Source organism: Loxodonta africana, chromosome 4 (assembly GCF_030014295.1).
Source record: "Loxodonta africana isolate mLoxAfr1 chromosome 4, mLoxAfr1.hap2, whole genome shotgun sequence".
Taxonomy (NCBI): domain Eukaryota; kingdom Metazoa; phylum Chordata; class Mammalia; order Proboscidea; family Elephantidae; genus Loxodonta; species Loxodonta africana.
Window position 1 is genome coordinate 104,304,416 of NC_087345.1, and position 17,691 is coordinate 104,322,106.

At 35.1% G+C, this 17,691-nt stretch overlaps 1 protein-coding gene across 3 annotated transcripts in view; it reads left to right on the forward strand.

Moving 5' to 3' along the window:
• The window catches only part of CPNE8 (copine 8), a 281,410-nt gene that overhangs the window by 136,636 nt on the left and 127,083 nt on the right, over window positions 1-17,691 (forward strand). For 2 of the 3 annotated variants that reach the window (XM_003405719.4, XM_064284393.1), the window contains one exon: window positions 12,002-12,065. In XM_003405719.4, coding sequence (XP_003405767.2) covers window positions 12,002-12,065 — 64 coding nt within the window. Of the gene's footprint in view, window positions 1-8,167; window positions 11,053-12,001; window positions 12,066-17,691 lie in introns of those variants that run through there. The other variant, XM_064284394.1, reaches the window with a different exon arrangement.

Below are 17,691 nucleotides of genomic sequence, written 5' to 3' on the forward strand. Positions count from 1 at the left end.
ACCGGCTGCGTCCCATGCCGCCCGTGGAACCGGCTGGTCCCCCTCCCGGGGTTAGTTCAGGGGGGTGGAGCAGGTCTCTGTGCTTGTGCCGTACCTGACTGGTACGCTGGCTCCAGGCTCTGGAAACTATCGCTGCTTCCCCGTATTAGTTCGTTCTCCGTCTCTAAATCCGTGTTTGTTGTTCAGGGTTCGTAGATTGTTATGTATGTGATCGATTCACTTGTTTTTCCGTGTCTTTGTTGTAAGAGGGATCCGAGGTAACGTCTGCCTAGTCCGCCATCTTGGCTCCGCCCCTGTTTGCCATTTTCTTACTGAGTTTTAAGAACTACATTTATACTCTTGGTAGTAATCTTTGCTCATATGAGTATTTTGAAAACATTTTCTGGCATATGGCTTCCCCCCCCCCCTTTTCCTTATGGTGTCTTTTGATGAGTGGGAATTCTCAATTTTAATATCAAACTTTCTTTCTTTTCCTTTGTCATTTGTAATTTTTATGCCTTGTTTACAAAAATCTTTGCCACTCTGAAGTCACATTTTCTTCTAAAAATTACAAAGTTTCACCTTCTGATTTTAAATCTTTGTTCTATCTACAGTTGATTTTTTTAATACAGTAGAAAGTAGGAATCCAATTTAATTGCTCTTCCATATGGATATCCAAGGACCTTTGATTAAGCGGCTCCGATTTAAACCCTCTGATCTCTACCTCACCCATGTATGCTTTCCATATGTGAATAGCTCTGATTCTCAGTGCTCTGGTCTGCTTCACTGGCCGATTGCTTTTTCTACATCAATTACTTTATTAGTTCCAAGTTGTTCAGTTCTCTTGTTCTAATAATTAATAGTAAATGTTTGGGGTACATGTAATTATCAAATCTGAAAATTATAGTTGGTTTGTTTCTTTTCAAGACTTATGCCTTTTGTTTTCTTTTTTTTTAATCTTTGTGCTGAAATTTGAAGACTAACATTGAATAGATGATAGCTATCATTCTTGTCTACTTACTGATTTTAAAGGTATTAAAAAGTAGTTCATCATGGTCTATGATATTTAATATAAAATTTTGTGGATACGTGTTAAAAGTTAAAGAATTTTATATCTATTCTTAGCTTGCTAAGAGTTTTGTTAAATTTTAGAAAATTTTTTTGCATTTATTGAGATAATCATATGACTTTCTCTTTGAATCTATTTCAATTATGTTCCTATTTTTAATAATATTAAATAATCTCATATTTTAGAATAACATTGATTGGTCATGGTTTATTATCTTTTGTTAAAACACAGCTGGATTTTTATTTAATAGCATTTTGTTTAGGTTTTTGTGCATACTCTATATATGCACAAAAACCTAAACAAAATGCTATTAAATAGGTATTATTTTCACTACTGTACAAGTCTAAGTATTCTCTTTTTTTTTCCTTCATTATTTCTTCTTTTACTAGTGTTTGAGAAATGTTTTAAAAATTACCTTTTGTCATTAATCTCTATTCAAATTTTTGGTCAAAAATGTGATGTATATTAGTATATGTTTTATGGCCTAGAACATGGTCAATTTTAGTAATTGTTTTGTAAGTGAAAGCAAATCTTGAAGAATGAGTAGAAATTACTAATGGGAGAAAAGATGAGTATTCCAGGTGGAGTCAGGTAGGAAAGAAACACCTGTAATAGGTTCGGGGACTAAACTCATATTGAAAATTGTTTGGTGAGAAAGATGAAACTAGAGACTAAACAGTGGCTGTATCTTATGAAAGATCTGGAGTCCTAATTAATATGTTTGAAATTATTGTGGGATCTATTAGAGCCAGTAGAAGATAGACATCTACCTGTTTAGAAACCGTGATGAGATTACCCCTGGCATCAATGTAGAGGGTAATTTAAAGGGATACCAGCCTGAGACCCATTAGGAAGAAGAAAACTGCAGCAATCCAAGCCAAAGTTATAAAGGTATGAACTAAGGCAGTGGCAGAGGTAATGGAGAACTAAGAAGTATGGAGAAATCTTATAGTTAAAAACAAAACAAAATTGCAACAATCAAGAAAGCAAAACAAACCAAATTAGACAAAAGCCAGTCTTTCAAAGGGCCATTTATTCTTCATGTGCTCAATTTTGGAAAGAGTTTACCCATTGCCATTGAGTCAATTCCAACTCATAATGACTCTATAGGACAGAGTAGAACTGCCCCATAGAGTTTCCAAGGAACAGCTGGTGGATTCGACCTGCCATTGGAAAGGATTACTCATCTCTAATAATTCCCTTGAGATGTATTGTCAGCTGTCTTGGGGATGAGTTCTATTATTATTTCTATTTATCATAAAATATGATAGAATACAAGTATGAGAAACTGTTTTCAAAAATGATCTTCTCTTCTAAGTTTCTATTTTTGATATAATTTCAATTGTACAGTAGTTCGAGTAGTACCAGAAACCTCTGTATACCCTTTACCCTGATTCTTTACTTTCAATAGGTGTTTCACTTTACACTATTTACTTTCTCATTCATTCTCTCTCCATCCCTCCTTCCCTTCCTCTACCGCATATATACTTCTAACAAAAAACAAACTCATTGCCTTCAAGTAGATTCTGGCTCACAGAAACCCTATAGGACAAAGTAGAACTGCCGCATAGGGTTTCCAAGGTTGTAATCTTTATGGAAACAGACTACCACATCTTTCTCCTGCAGATTGGCTGTTGGGTTCAAACTACAGACCTTTCAGTTACCTGTCTAGAGCTTTACCGCTGCACCACTGGGGCTCCTACATATACATATGTATCAGATATATGTGTATCTGAAAAACTTGAGGGAAACTTGGAGACATTGTGCTATCTTTCTCCTAAATACTCATTGCCCTGGAGTTGACTCCTACTCACAGCGACCTTATGGGGCAGAGTAGAACTGCCCCATTGGGATTTCAAGGCTGTAAATCTTTACAAAAGCAGACTGCCACATCTTTCTTCCATGGCATGGCTAGTGGGTTTGAACTGCCAACCTTTCATTTAGCAGCTGAATGCTTAGCCACTAGGACTCCTTTTTTCCTAGGTACTTCAGTGTATATTTCTTTTTCTGAACATTTTATTGGGGTTTAGGTGAAAGTTTATAGAACAAGTTAGTTTCCCAGTCAACAATTTATACACAGCTTGTTTCATTGCATTGGTTGCAAACCCCTGAATGTGTCAGCACTCCTCTTCCTCCCTGGGTTCCTGGTGTCCGTTCGCCCAGCTCTCCTATCCTACCTTCCTTCTGAACTTTGCTTTTGTACAAATGCTGCCCTTTAAGTCTTGGATAGTTGATTGTTCTGAGGTGTGCATTCTTCACCAGCATTATTGTTTATTTTATAGGCCTGTCCATTGTCTCTGTCAGTTGGAATTGACTCCATGGCAGTGGGTTTTATTGTATGGCTATAATGTGATCTCTGGGAGTGATTTCCATTCCAAGTTTGAAGAGTGTCTAAGGGCTATAGTCTTGGGGATTCCAAGAGACTCTTTCAGACCAGTTAGTCTGATCTTATTTATGAGTTTGAATTCTACATTTCTCTCCCTCTCTGCCCATGACCTACTATTGTAGTTCTGGTCAGAGCAGTAGTGGTCACCTGGGACCATTTAGTTCTTCTGGTCTCAGGCTAATGGAGACTGTGGTTCATGTGATCCATTAGTCCTTTGTACTAATTATTTCCTTGAGTCTCTGGTTTTCTTCACTCGTCTTTGCTCCAGACTGGAAGAGACCAATTGTTATACCTTAGATGGCCACTCGCGAGATTTTAAGACCCCAATTGCTATTCACAAGGTACCTATCTGGATTATGATATGCCAATTGAACTAGGCGTTCCCCAAGACTATGGTCCCTAGGCCTCAAGTCTAGTGTTTCAGTCCCAGGAGGTATATGCTTTTGGCTAAGAAGTTTTCATGACTGTGTCCTCTGTGCACACAATTGCATACATGGGTCTATTTGCAGCATGTAAACATATATATGTACGTGGGTGTACTTACATATGCCCTCCCTCCCCTGTTCAGCTTACGTATCTACACATATACCCACTCGCACATTATTGTTATTACTGTTGTTGCAGCATTACATATGTATTAGTATTTACTGCTGTTGTCTTTTACTCTTGGGTACATTTCAGTGCCTTCTTTTATCTTGATTATGTTGTGCTAACTTCTCCCATATAGTGTATTATCTCTCCCTTCGCCAAAGTTAGTACGTATCTTTTATTTAGTTAGTGGTTCCCTCCCATTCCTAGTAACCATCAAAGAATGTTTCTGTCTGTGTGAAAACCTTTTCTTGACTTTTTGTAATAGCGGTCTCATACAATATTTGCTCTTTTGTGATTGTCTTATTTCACTCAGCATAATGTCTTCCATTTTCATCCATGTTTGTGCGATGTTTCAGGGATTCATCATTATTCTTTAACATTGCATAGTATTCCCTTCTGTGTATGTACCACAGTTTTTTTATTCACTCATCTGTTCATGGACACTTAGGCTGTTTCCATCTTTTTTCTATTGCAAATAATGCTGCAATGAACATGAGTGTGCATATGTCTTTTCGTGTCACGGCTCTTATTTTTCTAGGATATATACCTAGGAGTGGGATTGCTGGTTCATGTGTTATTTCTATTTTTAGCTTTTTACTGAAGTACCATATCATGTCTCATAGTGGTTGTACCATTTTACATTCCCACCAGCAGCATATGAGAGCTCCGATCTCCCCGCAGCCTTGCCAACATTTGTTGTTTTCTGTTTTATTGATGAGTGCCATTATTTCTGGTGTGAGATGATATCTCATTGTAGTTTTGATTTGCACCTCTCTAATGGCGTGTCTCTAATGGAAACTCTGGTCACGTAGCGGCTAAGAGCCACGGCTGCTAACCAAAAGGTCAGCAGTTTGAATCCACTAGGCACTCCTTGGAAATCCTATGGAGCAGTTCTACGCTGTCCTATAGGGTTGGTATGAGTTGGAATCGACTTGACTGCAACGGGTTTGCTTTGGTTTAGTTTTTAATGGTGAGACCTCATCTCACATGCTTTGGCCATGTTATCAGGAGGGACCAGTCCCTTGAGAAGGACATAGTGCTTGGTAAGGTAGAGGTTCAGTGAAAAAGAGGAAGACCCACGATGAGATGCATTTACACAGTGGCTACAACAGTGCGCTCAAACATAGCAAACATTGTGAGGATGGTGCAGGACCGGTCACTGTTTTGTTCTGTTGTACTTACGGTCACTATGAGTCAGAGCCAACTCAAAGGCACCTGACAACAAACAACAGCAATGGCTAATGATTGCAAGCATCTCTTCATATATTTGTTGACTGTCTAGGTGTCTTCTTTGGTGAAGTGTCTGTTCATTATCCTTTGCTCATTTTTTAATTGAGTTGTTTGTCTTTTGTTGAGTTGTTGGGGTTTTTTTTAATAAATTTTAGAGATTAGACCCTTGTCAGATATGTCATAGCCACTTTTTTTTTTTTCGTTCCCAGTCTGTGGGTTCTGTTTTTACTCCTTTGGAAGAGCCTTTTGATGAGTGTAAGTATTTGATTTTCAGGAGGTTCAATGTATATTTCTTAAGAACAAGAACATTCTTTAACGTAATCAGAATATGGTCATCAGAATCAGAAAATTTCAAAATGACACAATGATGTTATCTAATCTACAGTTTTTAATCAAATGACAACAATTGTCCCAGTCTAAAATTTAATCATATATTGAATTTGGTTGTCTTGAGATTCTAGTCTTCTAACCCGGAATAATTCTTCAGCCTGTCTTTGTCTTTTCTTGATGATCCATTGTTTTTAATAACCTTTTAATTTTAGAGTAGTTGTAGATTTACAGAAAAGTTGCAAAGATAGTATGAGAGTCCTGTATACCCTATAGCCAGTTTCTCTAACATTAACCTCTTATATAACTATGGTACATTTCTCACAACTAAGAAGCCAACATTTATATATTATTATTAACTAAATATTTGGATTTCACTTGTTTTTCCACTGATGTCCTTTTTCTGTTCCAGGATTCAATCCAGAATACCACATTGAATTTAGTCATGTTTCCTTAGTCTCTTCTGGTCTGTGACAATTTCTCAGTCTTTATTTTTCATGAGCCTGACAGTTTTGAGGAATACTGGTTAGATATTTTGTAGAATGTCTATTTGGTTTTGTCTGATATATTTCTTATGGTTAGATTGGAGTTGTATGTTTGGGGCAAGACCACTGAGGTGAAGTGCCCTTCTTACCACATTATATCAGGGGTACGTGATATTAACATGATTTATCACGGGTTATGTTATATTGATCACCTGACCAATGTAGTGTTTTCCAGATTAAAATTGCTCAACATAATGGTGTATATATTTCTTCTCTTTGTAGTTCTGTCAGTTTTTGCTTTATATATTTTGGAGCTATAATAGTAGATGCATATAGTGCTGGGATTATTATGTCTCCAAATAATTGGACCTTTAGTCATTTTAGTCATTATGTAGTAACTTTCTGGCAGTCCTTTTAGATTTAAAATTTATTTTTCTGATATTAATGTAGGTGTACTGGCTTTCTTTAAGGTTAGTTTTTTTCCTAGTGTATAGTTCTTTTAAATTTTCTAAATCCTTAAATTTAAATGTCTATTGTAAATGAGCCTATATATGTGTGTGTGTGTCTGTATGTGTGTGTGTATATATATGTGTATATATATATATATAATGGCAGTCTTTGTTTTTAATCTGGACCATTTAGTTCATTTACATTTACTCCAGTAACTATTTCTCTGGAATTATTTCCACCACCTACTTAGAGCTTCTCATCTGCCCTACCCTTTCTTTGTTTTTCCTTTCGTTTCTTTTGAGTTGATTCAGTTTTAAAAGCATCATTCCATATTTGCTCTTTTATAACCTTGATGTTGTAAAATCCTTTTCTTTTTTTTAAATCTGGGCTCTTAGAAGTTTTTAAGTAATCTAAACAATTTATCCAATTTGATTTATTCAATGTTGTTACTTCCTTCCTGAACAATAGAAGAACATTAGAAGACTTTATCTTAAAATCTGAACCTCCTGGTTAGTGCTGGAATTATCATTTGTATTCCATATTTTTTAACATTAGCATTATTTATTTATATTCAGTATTTATTAAGACTTATCCATATTTATCCAAATAGTCATATTTCTTTTGCTTTTCTTATTATTTCAGACCTTCTATGTGTGATCATTTTCCTTCAGGTTGAAGTCCATACTTAGAATTTCCCAAGGAAGGAACTGGCTGTAAATTCACTCAGTTTTTATTTGCTTGAAAATGTCTGCAGTTTATACTTGCTCTTAAAAGAGATATACACTACTTTAAACTTTAAACCAAAAGAATATCCCCTGAAGTCATCTTAGAACCAAATAATTGTTTAGCTTAATTAGTAAAAAAGCCTGCCTTGAGCATTATGTTCTTTTAAGAACTATCTATGTGGGATTAAATGACAATAGCAACTCCAAAGATTAAATAGGAACCTTAGGGGGCAGTGATTTTATGCTAATGAGAAAGGAACAACTCAGAAAAAAAAAAAAAGATTGCACAACTCGAAGAATGTAATCAGTGTCACTAAATTGCACATGTAGAAACTGTTGAATTGGTGTGCGTTTTGGTGTGTATATTCTGAACAACAACAAAGTAAATAAAATTAAAAAAAATAAAGATACCTGCTGGGTTTCAGTTCTACTTGGGCAGTTGTTTTCTTTCAAACCACTGAAGATTTTTTTTAGTTGTCTTTCAGATTCCCATGTTGCTTCTGAGAAATCAGCTCTTAGTTTAATATTCTTGTATTTGTAGATGATCTATCTTTTCTCTCTAACTTCTTTGAAGATACATTCTTCATCTCTGGTGCTTTGCCATGTCACTATCATGTGTCTAGGAATAAATTTATTTTTATTTATGCTTCTTGTGATTCATTGGACTTCCTAAAGCTGGGCATTAATTTTTTTCACCAGTTCTAGAGGAGTCCCAGCCATTATCTCTTCAAATATTGTATCTCCACTATTCATTCTTTCTCCTCCTTTTGAAACTCTGATTGGAACTATGTTAGACCTTATGAGTAAAATTATAGATAATTTCTTCATGTTTGTCATTCAGTTTACTAATTCTCTCTTCTATTGTGTCTAATCTGCTGTTCCAATCATCCACTGAGTTTTATATTTATATGATTATTATTTGTTCCTAGAAACTATTAGGTTCTTTTTCAAATATTCTTGATTATTTTATAGTCATTTGCTAATTACTCGTATTTCCATTTTTCTTTTTAATTTTAGACATATATACATATATTTTGTATAATGAGCCCTGGTGGTGCAGTGGTTAAAGCACTTGGCTGTTAACCAAAAGGTTGGCTGTTCTAACCCATCAACCCTCCACAGGCAATCTGCTCCCATAAAGATTTACAACCTTGGAAACCTTATGGGGCAGTTCTACTCTGTTCTGTAGGATCACTGATTCCAAATCGACTTGATGGCAGTGGGTTTGCACTGCATCTAATATTTCCAGTATCCTAAGTCTTTGTATGTGTCATTCTCCAATCTCTTGTTTCTAAAGACTAATTCATTATGCGCTTTCCATAAGTGTTTTGTGATGTATTAAAATGAGTATATAGATAGATAGATGAATAGGTAGGTAGGTAGACAGATAGATGAATAGACAGATAGGCAGAAAGGCAGACAGATAGATATATAATATTTGTGTGTGTATGTGGTGTTGTTAGGTGCTGTTGAGTCAATTCCAACTCATAGTCACTCTGTGTACAACAGACCAGAACATTGGCCAGTCCTGCACCATTCTCACAATCATTACTGCATTTGAGCCCATTGTTGCAGCCACATATGTGTGTGTACTTAAATATATATATTTAAACTTTAATCTGAGAATATTTTGAAATATAGTTTGAAGGTAAACTCTTCTAGGAAAGATTTGTATTTACTAGGCAGCCTATGATTACTTGAATTAAACATAATGTTTGGTTTAAAATTTTTGTAACTGCCCAAACCAAAAAAGAACCAAACCAGTGGCCATTGAGTCGATTCCGACTTATGGCATCCCCACGTGTTTCAGAGTAGAACTGCATCCATAGGGTTTTTCATGGCTGTGACCTTTTGGAAGCAGATTGCCAGGGCTTTCTTCTGGGACACTCTGGTTGGGCTCAAACCGTCAACCTTTTATTTAACAACTGAGTCCTTAACTGTTTGTGCCACCCAGGGACTTCTTGTAACTATCCAGGTAGTGCAAATTAAGGTAGCAAACATGGTTGAGAGGTGAATTATTAGGAGACATTTTTTTTTCGTTCATTCATCACCAAGTTTTCAGGCAGGGATTTATTTTGAAGGCCCTTCTAAGGTGAAAGTTTGTATCTATTTCATGCTACAATGAAGCAGTACAGTTATTGGAATCCAAGTTTGATGCTGTGGGTTGACCATTTACTGAACTGTCTACCTTGTGAATTCACTTCTTGTTTTTTCCTCTCATCTTTATTCCCTGAGTAGCCATAAAAACTGAAGCTCGAGCTCAAATTCGCCAGTGTTTAGCTTTGTTTATTTTACTGGCTTTCCATCTTCAGCTTCTGATTTGTCCTTACATTCTTACCAGGTCATCAGGGCATTTATGAAGACCTTTTGCATATTTTATTCATCATTTTTAAGCGTTTTCAAATAGATGTTCTGTCAGGGTGTTTAGCTTCCCAAATACTAGAAATATAAATCTTATGATTCACAAATACAGAGAAGAGAAAGTACAGCTAGATTAGAAAATTAACTGATTAAGGATGGTAAAATTGAGGTATGTGGTATTGTAAGAAAAAATGTGCAATGTTAAATTAATTGAGCTCTTAGTCATAAAGACCTAGAGAAAATGAAGATCCTGACATGTGCAGTTAACCTAATGGATAGTAAAGAGATGGTGGAGACAAGATTTTGTGCTAACATTTCCCAGCACAAGCTATGAGATGGCATTTTTAGCTCAGAACTGAGTAGTGCTCTACAGAAAATTTTTGAGAATAGGGAGAAAGAGGCGAGAGAGCAGTTTTAGAGTGAGTACAAGTTACATTTACATATTTACAACTCAGAATAGTTTAACTCTATTCTTTCACCTTGTTCCTGGTCAAGTTACCCTAAAACTCCAGTTTCTCTATACTTCGAGAGCAGGAGGTTGTGTACTTATTGCATATATGTTGACATAGATTATCAGGAATGAATTATATTCTTAAGAGGAAAAACAAACAAACATTTTTGGGTTCTGAAGTCCACAACTTATGGTTCCCTATAACATTCTGAAACACACAGAAGAATCTGTGTTATTGTTTGTGATAAGACCAAAGAGCCATGAAAAGTACCTTTAGAACATTAAGATTACCCATTGGAAGCTTCTCAGGGATTTGTCTCCATATTCTCTGGTGTGAAGTTGGGAACCAGGTGCACACCTTGCATATACCTAGTGAACTTTACTCTTGGCTTAAGGTAGAAGCTATATAAGCATATATACACCACAGATCTGTGGAAAGAAAATTGAATGGGAGTGTTTTTTTGCTCAATTTTGTGTGTATATCATATATATTTGCTTATATTTTGAGCAATTACTATGTATAGATATTTAATTTTGTTGGTTTACAGAGATTTAACCCATGAATTATGCTGTCATTAAACTTATAATCAACTTGAGAAAGAAAATGTAAAAATATGTTATTGTAACAATTTAGGAATAATTAAATGTTAAACCTTATGGTACTGATGCTAAGTGCAGTAGGAGTTGAGGGAAGGCTGAGCTTTGAGTGAGATTGACTGGGATAAAGGTTTCCTGGAATAAAAGGAACCATAGCTGGGGACTTGGAAGGGTTAAGGCAGAACAGGGATCAGTTTACAAGTTATGGCATGTCAGGGCATAAGAATGAGCACAGCAGAGACTTACTGTGGAAAGCTGAGACTTGCCTCTCCCTGATACACAGCATCATCTCATCTCTGATTTCCCCTTTGTCCTCCATCTAGCTGCCTCTTCCCACTTCATTCTCTACCATATCACTTTGTGCATGCGTGTAATGTTCCAGTACCAATTGAAGAACTGCTGTAGGTACCTGCCCAATAAGATTTCTAAACCCACAGTTAATGTGAACATGAATTTGTCAAAAACAAGCCTCCACCCATAACAGTTTTATTCCTGTTGCTTGAGCCACATTAAGTAGAATGTGCATACAGTGATATAAACTTGGCACTACATGACTCGCTCATCACACTTAGTAAACTGCATAATTAGGTACTGATAAACTACAAACAAAACAGAATGCAGCAGGATCTGCCTATCTTCTTAAAGATGGAATTGAATAGTAAAAGTAGCTCCATTGTTGGTACTTGGGAAACACAGTGACCAAAAAACTGTATGGCTGTGCATTCATTAATCTTATGTACTAATGTCAAACCCACGGTACCTAGAGTCTAATAAAATTCTAATGCTCTAAAAAAAAAAAAAAAAGAATGAGCACAAAGAGGAAATAAGCGCAAATAAGTAACTAGCTTGATGAAAGGATAGGGAAATAGCAAAAACCAAGCTTAGGAATAGGGTTTAATTATATAGAAAATTTGGAAACAATGGAAGAAAGCTTATATTTCACATCCAACCTTCAGTATGGAGCTATTGAAGATTCTTGGGCAGAGGACCAACATGTTGGAAGTCATGTTAAAAGATAGTGTGATGGTTGTACAATGTCATGAATATAATTAATGTCACTAAATTGTATGCATAAAAATGGTTAAATTGGTAAATGTTTTATATATATTTCACCACAATAAAAAAAAAAGACATTAAAAAAATTGAGCTTCATGGGGAAGTGGGGATTTATAGGATAGACTAAAAATGGTTAAGCCTGAGAAAATGTTCTATTAGGGAAGAGCTAATCTATTAGTAGTATGCCTTTGTTTGATTACCTAAATATATATATATATATATTTATTATATAATACTTATGTAATATTAATGTGAAAATATCAATGTATTTATATATTTTTAAATTTTTTTTAGAGGGATTCCAGGGAAGAAATGTGGTACTATCATACTTACAGCAGAGGAATTAAATTGTTGCAGGGTAAGTAAATATTTCTTTAGTTTAAAAAGTATTTCCAACACTTCTCTGAAATGATATTTCTGAAACAATATTTAAATAATTCTCAAGTAATTTTAGAAAAATAAAACTATGTTGCATAACGCTAAAATCCATAAAATATCAGTTTAGATATTTGGCCCTTTGAGTATATTTTAACCAGAGAAAGTATATTACATAGGTCGAAAAATGATAACCAGTTATTTTAACAATCTTTCTAAAGAATAGAAATTATTTAATTAAAACCTTATGTCAACACCATATTTTTTAGGCATTAGGATAAGGAATTGCCAATTGTTCCAGTCAGTTCAATTCTTGCAAAAATTTTGAAGATTTATATGTAATTATGACAGAGAATTTGTAGTTACTTAAGTTTAGTGCTTTCACATAAAACATATTTGTTTTTCCTTATTTCTAATTGGATTCCATCCACATTTGAAGAAAGGACCAGCTACCGCTCTAGATAGGAACATGACTACTTAGAGTACAGTCTGTATTTTTAGAAAACTGCTATTTTTAGTTGATTTGCTGATATACAGATTGACTCATACTCAATGATTTCACTGTCGCCAAAAAATGAGGTGAGAGCTGTGACACTCCACAAGGGAGGTAATGATGGCTCTCTGAATCTGAAGTCAATCTAGTGTTTTATGTGGCCCATTGGTTCTCTGGGAATTGTTATTTCTGGGAAAAATAAAAGTTTGTCCTAGATATGTCTAGAGTTTTTTTTATTTTAGATTCCCTGCTTGATGATTTTAGGAACAGAGAATACTAACAGCTTAATAGTTTAACACAGTCCATAAAATAAAAATTTTTCTATTGAGACCTATAGTTTATTTTATTATCTCAGTTTGTAATTTTAACCTTCAGAGTTTTTCTTTAGCTAGCTACTGTGGATTTATATATATATATATATATATATATACACACACACATATAAATAACATGTTTCTGAGACAATATGGTTAGAGCACTGTATTGTATTCCAAGTGATTACATATCTTTGGGATTTGGGGGAAAAAAAGAGTGAGATAATGATTTTGTTGTTGTTAGGTAATGTCAAGTCAGTTCCGACTCATAGAGACCCTCTATACAACAGAGCAAAACACTGCCCAGTCCTGCACCACCCTCATAGTTGTTGCTTTGTTTGAGGCCATTGTTGCAGCGTTGGTGTCAATCCATCTCCTCGAGGATCTTCCTCTTTTTCGTTGACCCTGTACTTCCCCAAGCATGATGTGCTTCTCCAGGGACTGGTCCCTCCTAAAGATCATTCTGGCTGTCCTTCTTCCAAGACAGATTTGTTTGTTCCTCTGGCAGTCCATTGGCAGTATTCTTTTGCCAACATTATAATTGAAAGGCATCAATTCTTCTTTCGTCTTCCTTATTCATTGTCCAGCATTTGCATGTATGTGAGGTGATTGAAAACACCATGGCTTGGGTCAGGCACTTCTTAGTCCTCAAAGTGAAGTCTTTGCTTTTCAACACTTTAAAGAAGTCTTTTGCAGCGGATTTGCCTAATGCAATGCGTCATTTGATTTCTTAATTGCTGCTTTCATGGATGGTGATTCTGGATCCAAGTAAAATGAAATCCTTGACAACTTCAGTCATTTCTCCATTTATCATGATGTTGCTTGTTGGTCCAGTTGTGAGGATTTTTGTTTTCTTTATGTTGAGGTGTAATCCATACTGAAGGCTGTGGTCTTTGATCTTCATCAGTAAGTGCTTCAAGTTCTCTTTGCTTTCAGCAAGCAAGGTTGTGTTATCTGCATATCTCAGGTAGTTAATGAGCCTTTTCACCAATTCTGATGCCTGTTCTTCTTTATATAGTCCACCTTCCTGGATTATTTGCTCAGGATTTTTTTTTCTTTATGTTGAGATAACAATAGGAAACTATAGTAAAAAGCTTGTGGAGAGAATTAAATAAGGACATTAGAATTTAAATAGTCAAAATGGCCTTCAAATTAACGCTTTCCTATTCCTCTTTCTCCATTGCCTTCGGGCAAGTCACAGCCACATCAGTCTCAGTTTTCTTGTCTGTTAACTACCCAGAACCTACCTGCAGTATAACACAGTGAAAGATCATCAGACTGCAGTTGAATTTTGGTTTTACTGCTAATTTGTACTTCACTTATCAAATCACTTCATTGCTCTGAGTTTTAATTTCCATATTTGCTGAGAAAAAAAAATGTGAACCAGTCACTAGACTGTTAAGCAATCTTCCAGCTTTGATAATCTATGACCGTAACATTAAATCTGCTAATATAATGTATATGGAAACATTTTACATGTATTAAAAATACCTTTCAAAAGTCATATAATTATTTAAATATAGAAATATTCTCTACATTCCTATTTTTCAGCTAAAATGGCACATTGATATGTCTTTTAGTTATTTCACCTAATAATTTTTTATTCTTTTTGTCTCTAAATTTGTTTATTTGTATGATAATGTGTGTTTTATATAATGGGGGGGGGAAGAAGAATTTGTTCACGGTCAGTAAGAGAAATTCTTTATGGTGATGCTAACATGCCATTTTGTCAAGGTCTTGAGTTCATTAAGATGATTTTGTATAAATATGCCAGTGAACACATTATCGTCAGTTCAATTTCTCAAAATGGAATTGAGAGACCAAGGGCACAGACTGCATATTAATTATCTTCCCCTTTCATTTCTATTGTCTGGGTTGGAAAGACATGAAAAAAATCTTCTAAAGCTTCCATGCAGATGAAGTAGAATCTGTTACTTAGTGGTCGAGGCCCTCTCCTTCACCTTTTTAGTATTAAAGCACTGAGAACGTTTGGATTTATCTTTCAATAAGTAAACATATATGTCCCATACTCATAAAATATAGATCTAATATTTTTAATTAGTAAAAAAAAAAAATTTTTTTTAATGTTATCTTTTGTTTCCTGTGTTCCAGTCTTAACTACAGCCTTGCCAATGATTAGCATCATTATTAATATTTATAAACCTTCGTATAATATTAGATTACTATGCTAGTGTGGTAGAATACACGAGTGAGTTAAAAGCAATGTTTATACTTACTTCAGAAGAGACAGTGTCTTCTTTTTTTTTAATTTTATTGTATTTTTCGCTAATGTTTATACAACAAATTAGGTTCCCATATAGCAATTTCTATGCATATTGTCCAATGACATTGGTTACATTTCTCACGCTGTGTCAGCATGCTCATTATTTCCATTCTCATTGAAGAGCACAGTACTCATGGGTGATACTGTTTATTTTATGAGCCAATCTATTATTTGGCTGCGAGGTGACCTGCAGGCGTGGCTTCAGTTCCAATTTTAAAGGGTATCTCAGGGTGATAGTATTGGGGATTCCTCTAGTCTCTACTGGTCAAGTAAGTCTGGCCTTTTTTAGAAATTTGAGGTTTGTTCTACATTTTTTTCTCATTCTATCTGGGACCATCTATTGTGTCCCTGGTCAAAATGGTCATTAGTGGTAGCTGGGGACCATCTAGTTCCTCTGGTCTCAGGATAGAGGTGGTTCCTGTGGGCTATTAATCTTAATCCTGTTCACTAGTTTCTTCCTTGAGTCTTTGAGTTTCTACTTTCTGTTTTGCTCTGCATGAGTATAGACCATTAGTTGTATCTTAGATGGCCACTCTAAGCTTTTAAGATCCCCGATGCTATTCATCAAACTAGGATGCAGAACAGTGTCTTTATGAACTGTGTTATGCCAATTGACTGAATTGTCCCCCGAGACTATGGTCCTAAGCCTTCAAATCCAGTAAACCAATCCTGTGAGGTGTTCGGTTATGTTTAGGAAGTACCATAGCTGTGCTTCCTGTGTGCTTTATTATATATGAGTATATATGTAGCACACTCAAACCTGTACATACATATACCTACAGATACACCTATATATACACACTCATAAATACTCACGTATTCCTTCCTATGCATACATATCTACCTATGTAACCACAAACCTATTTTTTGGTTGTTATAACTGTTATACAATTGTCTATGTTATAGCAATTACCAAAATAGTCCCTTATTGTTGTGCACTTCTTAGTGCCATCATTTACTTTGGTCATGTTGTGCAGACTTCACTCATATTGGGCATTTCCTTTCCCATCACCAAAAATAACAAGTGTCTACTACGTAGAAAGTGATTCTGCCTCCCTGTCCCTTACTGGTAACCATCAAAGAATGTTACTGTCTGTGTATGCCTACTCTTGTCTTTGTGTGAAAGTGAAACCATGTAATATTCATCCTTTTATGAAGACAGTATCTTCTTATTTACATTGTAGGGTAGTTTTAAAATATCAGGAATTATCTTTTAGAATTTTGAATAAAATAATTTTATATTACATTTAATACCATATAAATCTGCATTTTCTTTTATTTAAAACAAGATGTCAATTATTAACTTGTACAGGGAGCATAGGCTTTGGAGTCAGAACACCTGAATTTAAATTTTGTCTCTTTCACTATTCAGCTGAGAGAGGTTGTATTCTTGCACTTTAATTTCTACATCTGCAAAATGTTCTTATTCTTCCTGAGATGGTTGCTCTGTAGAGGGGGGGAAAAAACTACAATAGAGAGTTTGGTAAATCCTAAATTTATACAAAAGTTTATTTTTTACTGTGATAATTTTTTCTAATTCTTTCAACCTAGTATGATATAGTTTCATAAATGCAATGTTCGTGGCATATCTAGTCAAATGCCAGAACCTCTGGCCTTTGCCTTTAATAGAGACATAATTCTTGAGGAAGACAAACATTAATGAGATGACTATGCAGTTAAATATGTGTCATGATATGTGATAAGGATTTAAATATATTATGAGAGAGTACAATATGGAATGTAATCTATATTGGAGAGATGGTCACTGTAGGCTTTTTTGAGAAAATAACATTTAAGCTAAGACCAAAAGAATGAGTAGTGGTTTGCCAAAGAATTCCAGGCAGAGAGCACAGCTTGTGTAAGGTTCTAAGGTGGGAATGAGTGACTATGTCTGGTGTGTGATAGCAGGTGCTAAGAGTCGGGGATGTTTGAAGTAAAACTTTGCCTGGTGAAGGTAGAAAGGCTTGTCCAAGCCTATTTCATGCTGGGCTTTGTAGGTCATGCTAAAGATTTTGTATTGTATCTTCAATGCAGTGAGAAGCGTGGAAGTGTTTTAAATTGTGAACAACATGATTTCTTTCATGTTTGAAGCCTAAGAGGGCTTCTTTGAGCACTTAGATCAGTAATGATGCCACTAATTGAGCTGAGAAAACTGTAGGAGACACGAGCGTAAGGATGGATATTAAATATGTTTAGTTTTGAGCTTGTGAGACATCCAAGTAGATTTTATAAACCCAAGTGAATTTTATAAATAGGAATTTATACTGGCTTGGAGCACTAAAGAGAGATTTTAAATATTTATCAGTTACATTAAGTGTGAGAAATTAAAAACAACAAAGACAACTTTGCAAAGATGTTTGTGTATTTCTAAAAATACATAATACTTTTTTTTTTAATCCCCCAAATTAAATTTCTTTTGTTCTTTGTATGGATAGAATTCCTCCTAAATTATTAACCTGAGTAATTACAAAAACATTTTTCCCCCAAGGTTGTATAATTTATTGTCTTGAGGTAATTT